Source organism: Melopsittacus undulatus, chromosome 3 (genome assembly GCF_012275295.1).
Source record: "Melopsittacus undulatus isolate bMelUnd1 chromosome 3, bMelUnd1.mat.Z, whole genome shotgun sequence".
Lineage (NCBI taxonomy): Eukaryota > Metazoa > Chordata > Aves > Psittaciformes > Psittaculidae > Melopsittacus > Melopsittacus undulatus.
The window spans coordinates 67,833,200-67,845,649 of NC_047529.1; the positions used below are offsets into that span (position 1 = coordinate 67,833,200).

At 40.7% G+C, this 12,450-nt stretch overlaps 1 protein-coding gene across 5 annotated transcripts in view; it reads left to right on the forward strand.

Annotated features, from left to right (window-relative positions):
* Positions 1-12,450, forward strand: part of NCOA7 (nuclear receptor coactivator 7) — an 84,879-nt gene that overhangs the window by 69,965 nt on the left and 2,464 nt on the right. For 4 of the 5 annotated variants that reach the window (XM_034060677.1, XM_034060679.1, XM_034060678.1 and 1 more), the window contains 5 exons: positions 5,239-5,386; positions 9,488-9,613; positions 10,083-10,235; positions 10,757-10,852; positions 11,756-11,829. In XM_034060677.1, coding sequence (XP_033916568.1) covers positions 5,239-5,386; positions 9,488-9,613; positions 10,083-10,235; positions 10,757-10,852; positions 11,756-11,829 — 597 coding nt within the window. Of the gene's footprint in view, positions 1-5,238; positions 5,387-6,688; positions 6,972-9,487; positions 9,614-10,082; positions 10,236-10,756; positions 10,853-11,755; positions 11,830-12,450 lie in introns of those variants that run through there. The other variant, XM_005154724.3, reaches the window with a different exon arrangement.

Here is a 12,450-nt window from a genome sequence, read left to right on the forward strand (position 1 = left end):
ATAGTTATCAGTATTGCGTCTTGACTGTGCCATGGACAGTAGGGCATTTGGGATTGCTTTGCAGTGTATTTTTGATACAATTTATCAGAATCATTTACTAAGTTTAAAAAAATCTGTAATGCAATTTATATTCATGTATGAAAATAGCAAGATTACTATTCTTGTCTCATTGCCTGTAAAGCAGTATAAATTAAACACTTTTTGTCCAGTGCATTTATCATAGCTTGTGAAGCATCTTAACCTTTCATTGTAGTTAGAAGAAACCCCTAAACCACACACAAACAAATCCCCAAAAAACAAAACCCAAAACCAATCAAAAAAATAAAACCAAACCTGGAATGTGATTGTGAAGAAATTGGTGTGCCTGTCTGTAACCACTGTGCAAGTTAAATCTTCCTCTGTTGTGCATTTAATTACATTTTTTCCACGATTTCTTAGTGTTTCTGTCATCAGTTGTGAAAATGGCTCTGTTTTGAGCCTGGGCTCATTAGCCCGCTGTTCCCAGCAGAGCTATTCTTTGCAGACTGCTGCTGCTTTCCTGGCCTTGGCAGGCTGCAGGACGGCTGCACTGGAGTGGAGATGTACTCACATGGAAGCCTCTGGAAACATTATTAATACAGAGATTAGGGTGATAATCTATAAAAGCTGTCAGTAAGTCTCATCTGCCTTTTGCCGCTGTTGTAGGTCTTCTCTCTTCCTACATGCCTTCCTGGGTGCCGAGTGTCCAGGCATGCATCACCCCATGACCCGCACAGCATGGCTGAGTTAATCAGTGACTAATGAGCTGCTTTGCGCTGCCTGCTTGATCACAGTGCTGCTCACCTTAGCACGTAATGGGGGTGGTGGGCATCTGGAGCTGCCTTATATACAGGTTACTGTGTGTAGGGCAGCTTCGTGTCAGGTTCAGCTGAGCAAAGAGGACACTAATAGGTTGATTCTTTTGCTGAGAAGTTTTGCAATGGGAATAGCTTATAGTATTAGAAGGTAAGTCTGTGCGTGCTCTTACTGTGTGGATTTACATTTAAATGGTCTATAGATTTTCCACCCTAGTGGATTTTGAGTAGTAGTAAATCAGTAATTATGTCACAGATGTGTCCTCAAGGTCTTGCAGAAGTAAATGCCTTACACTAGGGACAGAGATAATCATGTAGAATTTCTTTGTTTATAAATGTACATCCTAACAAATAATTTCCTCATTTTAGCATTGACTTGTTTTCAGTCAAGAAGTAAATCTCGTTGATTACCTGTAATACAAATTTGGCAGTTGGTTTTAGTTTATGAATACATAATTTGCATCAATATTGATATGAAAGATATTGCACCAAGTTCATGCTGCTGAGAGGGCATCTGCTTTTTAGGAAGTTTCTTTTTAGAGAGAAGGCAGATTTTCAATGAGGAAAAGTAACAGGGGTTGCTTCTCTTTTTCAGTCTTTGCTTCCTGCCCCAGTGATACTTTGGGGATTTTGGTTCGTTGGTTGGTTTGGGGCATTGGGTGAGTTTTGGTTTGGTTTTTGTTACTGTTCCTATGGGGTTTCCTTTTGTAGATCAAGATAGTGCTTGGTTGTGACTTCTGTTAGTATCTAGTGCATAACACCTTGTAGTTGATAGGGTTGAAGCTGAGATCTGGAACAGCTTGCAGCACAGCTAGCTGGAGTGAATACCTATGTGATGCTTCTATGCACTTACTTAGGGCTTTGCATGAAGGGACAATAACTAAGATTGTCCTGGTGCAGAAGCATCAGTCTTCCATGTTTCACTTAACAGAATGGAATAGGTAGCATAAAGCTTAGACTCCTTTTGAATTAGCCTCCTACAAATAGAGTACTTATGGAATCCTGATAAATAAGGTATCTAACTATACAGATGAAACCTATGAAAATCCATTTGTATCTATAGCTTAATATGTTATAGTGAGGGCTGATACAAGTTTGGTTAAGTTCATATAAGCATATGAGGGCTTATGATACCTTAACCTTCTTAAGATTCATGAATGATCATCATCTAATCAGGCATGTTCGAAACAAAGTCATAGAACTGATTTAATTCCTGTTTCTAGGACAGAAACTGTGTTTGGACTTTGAGCCTTTGTATATTTATCACAGGATGCACACAACCTCACTCACCACCCCCCTGACACAAATGTGAGCTAACCCCCCCACCCAAGTCTGACTGACCTGAAGACATCAATTTTGGAAAACTGGTTTGCCTCTGCCCTCAAAGAAGTCAGATATTGTTGCTTATCAACAGAAATGATTGTGGTAATGATGTCAGTTTGGGACCTGCTAAATTAAAGTCCGTCTTTTAGAAGAATAAGAATTTACAATTTCCCCTCAAAAATCAACTGTAACTTGACAAACATTATCTGGTGTATTTTATTGTTTTTGCTCTTTTCAATGCACTATATACCTACTTTAATTTTCCTTGCTTCCAGTCCCTGGCTTTGATTGTATTTGTATTATTTCCTCTTACTGTAGCACACAGGGTGTTGCTCCTGTAAGCTAAACAACTCTTTTTGCCTCTTGCCATATGCCAGTTAGGTTTGCCATCTCTAAGCTGAAACACTTGAGATGACTTGGGAATGGTGCTCCAGAGATGGCCAGAGTGTTCCAGCAGTCTTCACCAAAGTGTCAACCACCAAACTAAACACAATCTCATTCCTTCCCCTAATATTACCTTCTTGATACATTCAGGAAATGCACCAATATTGTCATCAGCATGCTGATGCAGAGCTCCTGCTCCAAAATTCAGAGTCGTTATCCCACAACTTGAGGGTCTTCCTACCAAGGGTAGAGTCCTGTCCTGCAAACATAGCCTCTGCTCAGTGGTCTTCAGTGTGTGCTCCTCTGTTTGGATACGTTCACACACATGACTGATTGTGCCCAATTTACTAAGCAATGCAGTGGAATAAATACTCCTCAAAATCAGTGTTACACTGATTTTATCACTTTGTTGACATATTTATGTCATGTTTTTTACTCTCCAGAATTAGTTTTCTACTGAATATATCTCATTCACTATAAACCTTTTTATTTTTTTTCCTATATTTGTTTTGTGGCATCTGTGTGTGTGTTAATTGTGAACATTTTTGTGAGCATATTCACTTTCCTTTTAATTTGGCTACAGCTGGAGGGGGAAATCTTTCTTGAATCAGTGTTCCGTCTTTCAATTTGTATCTCCTAGGTTGTTTTGTGTGTTTTCTTTTTATTTTAAAAAGTTTTCTGTTGCCATCTATTCATCTTGGCTGCTTTATTTCTGGAGTGATTAACTGTAGGTTTCTGAAGTTGTTCCTTTCCAAATACTTTCTGTTTTACTGATGTTTCTCTGTTAGTGCATGACACACTAATAAACGTGATCACCAAGACAGCATTTGAGTTCTAGGATAAGTTTCCTCACAGCTGTCAAGTTGACTGTAAGAGAGTTCCTCAAGCAGTGGCCTTTCAATTTAAAAATTGTCTCCAGTTTTTTTCCATTTTGTAGCTTGAAAGCACCACCAGAGCATAATGTTACAATTTTATTAACTGAGCAGGGATGCTCTGCATCGCTTTTGAGAATGACCTCACTTCTACAGTCACCTATTTCTCATTTTATGCTGCTGCTTTGTAAATCTGGAGGGTCTGGATTTATTTAGCATCTGTCCATTGTAGAGGAAAACTTAGTTATGAACTACTTAAATAAAGTGAGCATATGCAGGTCAGAGAGACCTGACAGGAAATATTCTGAGTGTACAGAGGAAGTTTGTTGATGTTATTGCAAGGCTGCTTTCTATCATCTTTTGAAAGGTTCTGATCACTGGGAAATGTCCTTAATTGGAAAGACAAATGCTGCAACCATCTTCAGAAAACTTGAGGAGGATCTGGGAACACAGGGCAGTCAGCTTCTTCTCAGTCCTTGGAAGATTATGAAGCAAGTCCTTTTCCAAGCACATGGAGGGCAAGAAGTGGTTAGGAACAGCTAGAGAAGATTTACCAAAGGAAAATAATTTTTCTATGAGCCAGATAAGTTTTCTGTTTAAGATGGCGAGTTCTGTGAACCAGGAGAGAGCAGAGGATGTTTTACTATGACCTTAGTAAGGCTTTCAACACAATCGTTCATTGTATCTTTAGAGCCAAATTGGAAAGATGTGACTTAGGTAGACTGCCACATGGATGAAAAACTGACTGGACCACTGGCCTCAGAGGTCTGAGTGGCAGCCAGGTGCAAGTGGTATTCCCTGCGGACTGATACTTTTTAATGCCTTCATTGTTGACATGGGCATCGTGACAAGACTGCACTGTTGTTGTTTTGGGGGATGACACCAAATATAGGCAGTGTTCATACATTGGAGGGCAGGGCTGCTGTTCTGGGGGTCATCAACAAGGTGGAATGGGCTGACAGAAGCATCAGGAAGTTCAGAAAAGGCAAATGCCAGCTTGTGCACGTGGAGTGGAGCAAAGTATCTGATGAATAACTGGAGCAAGATCCAGTGTCACACATATTTACTGTCTTTCTATCTGTCCTCTTTAATTACGGTTTGATTTTTTTTTTTGCTGGCATTTCAACTTCTTGTGCAGTAGATTGTATATCTATTTGAAATTGAATGTATTTTTTTACTTTTAATGTACCACATAAACTCCTTCTACAGAAATCGTTTCACTGTTTGTTATGGATGTTGTCAAAGAACATCTCATGAAAGACAGTTATAGAGAGCTGACTATATTTATGGAAGTGCATACACTGCTGGTACTGTATCATTAGCAAAGCTGTCAGGAACTGCTCTTTTTCATAATGCTAACAGAATGAAGACTTGTTCTGTGGTTAGTCTCTCTAACTTTCAGAAATGTGGTGTAGGCTACTGGTGATATGGCTTATTTTATGCAAGAGGTCAAACTAAATAAGTGAAGTGAGTTTTTATGGACTTGGCTTTTGTGAGTATGACCTAATACCAATCAGTTTGACTTCTTAATACAAACTGTATGGGACTGGACAAGCCACCCGATTTTACCATGATGTTTTGCATGTGTGTATAGCAAAGGGAGAAGAAAAATATTGTGTGGGGAGTGAAAGCAGAGAAACCTTGAAGTGCTTCAGGCTGCCAGGTGGAGGGAGCTGTTGCATTTTGTGGTATGTGAGGGTGGAAGTCTACAGGTATCCGGTTTGTACAGTTGTCCCTTCTTTTGTCATTAGGCAAAACTTCTGTACTGTGTGATAGTGTTTGTTCATGGACCACTGAACAACAGTTGTCTCCTCTTTTCTTTATAGGGTGGATCACCTGTACACATTTTTTGTTCAGTGGTCACCAGAAATATATGGGAAAGATGCCAAAGAGCAAGGTTTTGTCGTGGTAGAAAAGGAGGAGCTTGACATGATAGACAATTTCTTCAGTGAACCCACTACTAAAAGCTGGGAGGTGAGTGCTTTCTGCCTTTACATGAAGCATGTGCTTATCAAGTGTGCATCCTCTGTTAAGAATCTAGGCAATTGTTCTTTTGATGATGTTTATGGCATTTATAATGCTTGCTGCTTCATATAGAAGTCTCCTCAACACTTCTGTCTCGCAAATGTACTTGTATTCCTTCAGACTTCCTTTCTTCTCTCCCTAGAAATAGCAGGCAAATAACTGGGAGCTCTCTGGGATCAAACCAGCTGAAATTGTGTAAATGTCTTGGTTGTGTGATGTTAGCCTTCTGCAAAACTATACAGGCATTAAGTTGTCAGTGTTGCTGAATTCATGATTATATGTGCTACAAGCAAAATCTCAAAAATGTGTATGGACACATAAACACCAGCACAGATATCTATGTGCTGGTTGGAATGGATTGGTATGTGGTGATGTGCCAGACCCTTGCTTCTCAGGTGCACGCAGCAATACCGTTTGAATGTTGGTTGTAAAAGGGATAAATTTTATCCTCGGACTTTGGCTTTTTTGTATGGGGGCTTTTGCAATCTGTTTTAACTAGTTGGCATGCCTATGTTTGTCTGTCTCTTGAGCATACAGTGCCTAGTTTCTAAGGCAAATAAGCTTGTACACGTTTTTTTAATGGTACTTCTGAATGCTGAAGCACTAGCTGTGCTAAGGATTATGGGATAAATTAAAAAAAAAGAAAAAGTAAATCCTGAAGTGGGGAATCTCTTGATGATTGATTAAAAAAAAAAGGTCTTAAACATAAACTTGTTTTTAAGGTTCTGCTACCTTTTCTACCTTTTTTTTTTTTTTTTTTTTAGTATTTCTGTCTTCAAGGTATGTGGTCACATTCAAAAACAGAGCTTGGGAGTGGGGCTTGTCATTTAAAATGTAGCAGCATCACCTCTTATCCTAAGTAGCCGTTGTTTTACAGTTCTATAGTTTCTTAATGTTGGTGTTTTGTGAGCTGCAAGATGGAAAAAAAAGTCTTCCTTGTTGGCCACAGAGCTGAGTGTAGTCATATACTGCACTTCCTTGTTTTGCTCAGAGCTGCATGCAGTCATATACTGCACTAGATGTCACTGTTCTGGGCTTAAATTCATGCAATTTTCTTAAAGCCAAAATGAAATCTAGTGTTCAAAAGAACAGAGTTGGGAGAAGTCTGAGCACACTGGGAGCTTGTCTCTCATTGTTTTATTCAAATATGTATTGGGAGAAGTATTTTCTGAAAACTGCTTCTAAAGGTGTGTCTCTTTTATTTGTGAGGTATTCAGGCTTTACAATTTTAAAGTAGGCCTGCCAGGAAATCCTTATCAAAGTCCAAATTTGGGCATGCTTACTGTGGAAGTTTCATTCTTCCTTGTGGGGAAACAGAAAGTAGGATTGAAGGGAAGCATATAAACAATTTTATCGCAGTGTGCCATGGGCAGTAGCCATCTGTCGTGCTTGTGGGCAAGAGCTCTTACCATTAGAGCAGGGAAGTGTAGTGGATACTGCAAAATAAACTGTGATGATGAAACGGAAACAAATGCCTTTGAATATTAAAATTTTTTACTATAGCAGACCTGATGAGGAGGAGCCTTTTGTGGAGGTATGTTGAACTGTGTCCCTCTTTGAACAGCCTGGATCTGATATAGCACTTCTGTCCTAGTGAAAAGTGTGTTTCATACTGAGATGAATTTTAACAGGGTATTCCCACCCCGGGTAGCTTGCTTTCTCAGTCCCATAAAATCTTTAAAGGATTTTGTAGATCCAGTTTCTGTAGTAGTTGATTTTTTTTTTTCATCTGTCTCTGCTTTTGTGTGGTCTGTAAATACCTGATCTTGCAGGTACCTTTTTTAAAGTTTTTGACTCTGAACTTCATTCAAATGTGTGCTTCAGTTACGGGCTGAGCAGGTACCCGTGCAGTGAAGAGGAGGACTTGCCTGTCTTTGGAGTCAATTTCTATTCACAGCTCCATTAATATATTTTCTGTGGTTGCCTGTGTCTGTAAGTTTCGTTGTATTTTGCTACAGATACCTGTTGCTGATTCATTTACTGTACTACTTCCCCACTACCACCATTCCCCCTGGGGTAAACTATTCCTAGAAAATAAACTTTGAAAGATGGATACTTTTAATTTAAGATGAAAAAAGGTGATCATTAACAAAAAAAAAGTAAATAAAATAATGGCCTGAGAGATGAGGAGGGAAGGTAAGACATTCAGGAGGTAGAAAAAGAGCAAGGATAAAAGCAGAAAGACTATTTTGCTTTAACAGTTTGTTGCTTTTTAAAAAGGAAAAAAAAATTATTTTTGCAGTGCAAACCTTCCTGAAATTGGCCATGGGAAAATTTTCCAGCACAGGATTCTCTGCAGTCCTCAGAAGACCAGGACTAGATCCCACTGAGCCTGGGCGGAAGGAGCAGGATGCATCTATACAGCTCTTGAAGGATCACTGGCAGGGATACCTGTCCTGCCTTGGGTGTACAGGGTACCTAACATCACTTTTGCAGGCTGGATTTTGGCCTGTGATCCTGCCCTCTTCTCTTTTCCTAGCCTGTGTGTGTTGGGGTGCCAGCTCCAGGCGCTGGCAGCCACATCTTGAGGTTCCTGCTCCCAAGATAAGACTTCTGTGGTGGTATGCTCATGGAAGGATAGCAGTTTAAGGTTTCCTGTTTGGTTTGTATTTAGGCCTCCTTGTTTCGCCTTTTGTTTCTCCTCAGCCCTACCTCTGAGCTCTTGCTGTTGCTTCTTGCTCACTATGGTGACACCAAGCCCAAGGTAAAGGCCTGCTGTTGGGCACAGTGGGCCTCATTTCACCTCCCACTGCTGTGCAGAGCTGAGGTTGCTGTCACTCACTAAGTGCCCCAGGCCGCTGCACTGGAGGGTTAGCAGCTTTCCAGCTGTGCCAGGTGATTTCCTCTGCCAGCTGGGAGGCTGAGCACCCCAGCAGCAGCTTGTTGGGAGCCATGACACCCAGACCGCTGCCACTGATGGATGAGGCAGCTCCCTCCCCTCTACAGTCAGCTCTGGGCACTGTGGATGCTTCCAGCCTGGGAGCTCCTGCCCCATGTCGTGTTTGGGCTCCTGAATGCTGCCTGTGCCACGTGTGGTTCAGAGTTTGAGCCCTGTCTCCATCAGCACCTTCTAGGCTGCGAGTCCTTTTATAAACAAGCATTAAATGTATGGATTCGCATCATTATTTTGTGCGCAGCTTTATGGGAAAAAGTAGTGTGGCTTACCTGTAGTTGCTGGAGAGAAGTCTGTGCTTTGTTTTAAAGTATTAAATGTAAACCTGATGTTGGAAATATTTGTATGGACTCACCTTTTAAAATACTATAATGAAGTATGAAGTCTTTATGGAGTCTTAGGCAAAGGAATAAACAGAGATTCCCTGAGAGCTGTTTGATCATTTTCAACTAAGAATGTATTTTATAAAGACCTTGACTCTCAGAATGAGTATTTTCAAGAACTCACGTAAAGCAGATGCTCGAAATCATCTTACTTAATGCATTTCCTACAAGAAAGAACTCAAAATATCTGTTCGAGTTGATTTACATTTTTACTTCTTTGCTATATTAATTTTGTTTAAATTTGTAAACACAGCCATGTCTGAGTCAGTAAAGAAAACCAGGAAAAAGCTGCTGTTTAAATAAAAAAGTGAAAATAACTGATGTACTTAACTAGCTGCATGAGAAAAATCAAAGAAGCTTCTGTGTCCTCCTCATTTAGACTTCCATAAGACATCTAGTTCAGATGTGTGTATTGTGTCTGGGAAGAAGTAGGTGTGCTTTATAGCCTTCTGACTGGGACCAAGTATGTCTGAGGCCAAACACATGATGTCACCTTGTTACTTCAATGTTTATTAAACCCAAAGAACTCTACAGCTCTGGGAGGTCACCAGAGTGTGAAGAAATTCTGTCCATGCTGTCTCGAAGACACCTTGCCAATTAAGATTTTCCCCATTTGGTTAACACTGCCTGTGCTTGGTATAATCATCTCATACAGTGGTTTTGCTCCACAGTGTGACAGCTGAGGAGTATGCTGTTTAAAAGTAATTTGCTTCAACAGAGGGTTGACAGTGTAAAAGCTATGCTTTAGGTTGGACACTTGTTATTTTGCTTCAGATCATCACTGTAGAAGAAGCCAAACGACGAAAAAGCGTTTGCAGTAACTATGAAGAAGAAGATGATGATACTTTGCCTGTCTTAAAGCATCACAGCGCTCTTCTGGAGAATATGCACATAGAGCAGGTATGGCTAGAAACACTTCAAAGTGTCCGTGTTAGCTATGGTGCTGTCTCTGCTGACCATGGGACATTCTGCCTCCTGAAGGCAATACCAGTGCTTTTTATGAGTTCATGAAGTGCTTAGTATGTTGGAGTGCCATTGTGTAAGGTCCCGTTTGCTGCAGCACTGGCTTACCTGGAAAGTTTAGTTTTATGTTTTGCAGCTCTGGAGTTTGATTTGTGTTATTGAGGACTGGCAAGTCTTTCAGTGGTCACAGAGGGGGTGCTAGTTTTCAAGGCTTTCAAAGGCTATGTGAATGCAGGCAGCTGGGCTCAAGAGCGCAAGGCCACATACATGTGCAGCTGCTGATACCAGCTGTTCCCTTGACAACTGTATTTTGGCTCAGAGCCCCTGCAGAAAGGGATTAGTTTGGGGCACCTCCTGTGACCCAACCTCTTGAATATGTAACCGTTTCCCCCCATTCATTGTCCAGCTTGCCCAGAGCTTGCCTGCACGAGTGCAGGGATATCCGTGGCGGCTTGTGTACAGTACACTGGAACATGGGACTAGCCTGAAGACTCTGTACCGTAAATCGTCATCTCTTGATAGTCCAGTTCTCCTTGTCATCAAGGATATGGACAACCAGGTAAGGAGTGCTTGTTGTAAGGGATTTGGGCTGAAATTGCAACATTATGAAAAGTGCTAGTCATACTGTGAAATCACATCATACCAAAATAGGGCATTGGTGTTTTCTCTTGTGTTTTCTGCTGCTTAAACTAAACTTACAGGCAGGAAAGTAAATCAGTACAGTAATAGACATACACATCCCACCAGCTTCATAATTGCTGTGAGTGATTATTTTAATAGTGCCTATGGCAGTATCTTCTTTAGGTATCTCAGGTAACAAGCTGTAACAAATAATGCCTCTGTGAAGGCCTAGTACTTCACTAGCTCCTAGAGTTGGCATTCCTGTTGCCATTGTTGTCATCTGGCTTGTAACTTGCAGGATACAAAAGATTTGCTCATCTGATGTACTTTACTAGTTGATTCTCCTAACATGAAACACCAGCTCAGTTGTTCTTTAAAAAGTAGTTTGAAATGCTTGGCGATTTTTCTCTTGAATTTTGCACTGCCCTCAGAAGTAGTTTAACCATTTTATTCTGACAGATATTTGGAGCGTATGCTACACAACCCTTCAGGTTTAGTGACCATTACTATGGTACTGGTGAAACATTCCTCTACACATTCAGTCCACATTTCAAGGTAAGGGGGTGTTCACTTTCTTGAAGATTTTTGAGATCCAGTTCTGAACCATTTATGAGATTTTTTATGAAGACAGCATATTTGAGCTTAGAAGATGTGCCAGCTGTTAATGGCTGTGGTTGATGACTCATTGCTTCAGTGCAGCGCTTTATGCAGAAGCGGCTGTAATTATCTGAAGTGCCAAGAGGACAGTCTGGATGGAAGGGTGAGGAGAGGATTTAAAGTGGATTGAAGGGGGAAGCAGGAAGGAGTAAAGAGTGGACTGTCAAAGACTCACCTTACAGAATCATAGAACCTGTTGTGTTGGAAGGGACCTTCAAAGGTCATCTACTGCAACCCCCCTGCAATGAGCAGGGACATCTTCAACTAGATCAGGTTGCCCAGAACCACATCTGGCCTGGTCTTGGAAGGCAGTGATGTCAAGTCTAGGGTATAATTTCACACATGCTTAAGATCACAGTGACAACAGAGATCAGAGTGCTGCTGAAATTCCTCTTAATTTTTCAATAATTAAGAAATTATTGAACGGTTTATGCATTTTTCAGTATTGAACACATTGTTCCTTTTTAACAGAATACATGTTGATTTAGAGATGCAAGCAGAATTTCAAAAAGGATTAGGGTGCCTTGTTCATACTTTTAAATATGTATGGCAAGGAGGGTTGGAACTAGATCCTAGGAACTAGGTTGGAACCTTTATTAAGGTCCTTTCCAACCCTAACTATTCTATGATTGTTCTTTACTTTCTGCCTATTACCTCTTCTTCCCCCTTTAAGTACAAATAAAATAAAATATGACCACACCAAAAAATACATGTGAAGAGTCAGTCCCCAGGAGTTTTAGAGTACAAGAACCCTCACAGTGCAGACATATATTTATTCCCCTCTTCTCTCCCCCGCCTTAGGTATTCAAATGGAGTGGAGAGAACACCTACTTCATCAATGGAGACACCAGCTCTCTGGAGCTCGGAGGTGGAGGGTGAGTGAATGGTTTTCCAATTCTGTACCTAACTTTTAAAATCAGAACAGGGACAATGGTAGTTGCAAGAAAAACTAATCAGTAAAATGGTTGAACTTACTTTTAGTACACTGTTTAGAGCAGATCTCTCACCAGTCTGATTTCTGTTACAAAACCAAATGAGTTTCTTGCTTAAAGAAAGTGACTGATGTTATTGAGTACGGTTTGGTGTGTTTTGGGGTTTTGTTAGGAAAAACCTCACATGTTTTAGTAAGATACATGTTTCATTGCTGAAGTTTGCCACTGGAAGATAATCTTTAATAGCAGTTTTGCCTTCAGCATTTAAGGCTTCTCACATGGGCCTTATTAAATTGTTGTTACTCTGTTGATGCACAAAGCGAGGATACAGACAGTGCTTAATGATGTCCTGAGTTTCAAAGGTCAGTGGGTATGAAATCAAGGGTTGACTGCAGCTTCACCACAGGACATCTGGGCATGCTTTGCACTGGGAGTGCATAAACACCCCTCCTCCTCCTAAAGCAGATGGAGCTGAAGAGCTGGGGAAGGGATCCTCATGTCCACATCCCAGTCTTGGCCATAGCCACAACTGGTAGATTCAAACAGCTGAATGGCATGAGAGGC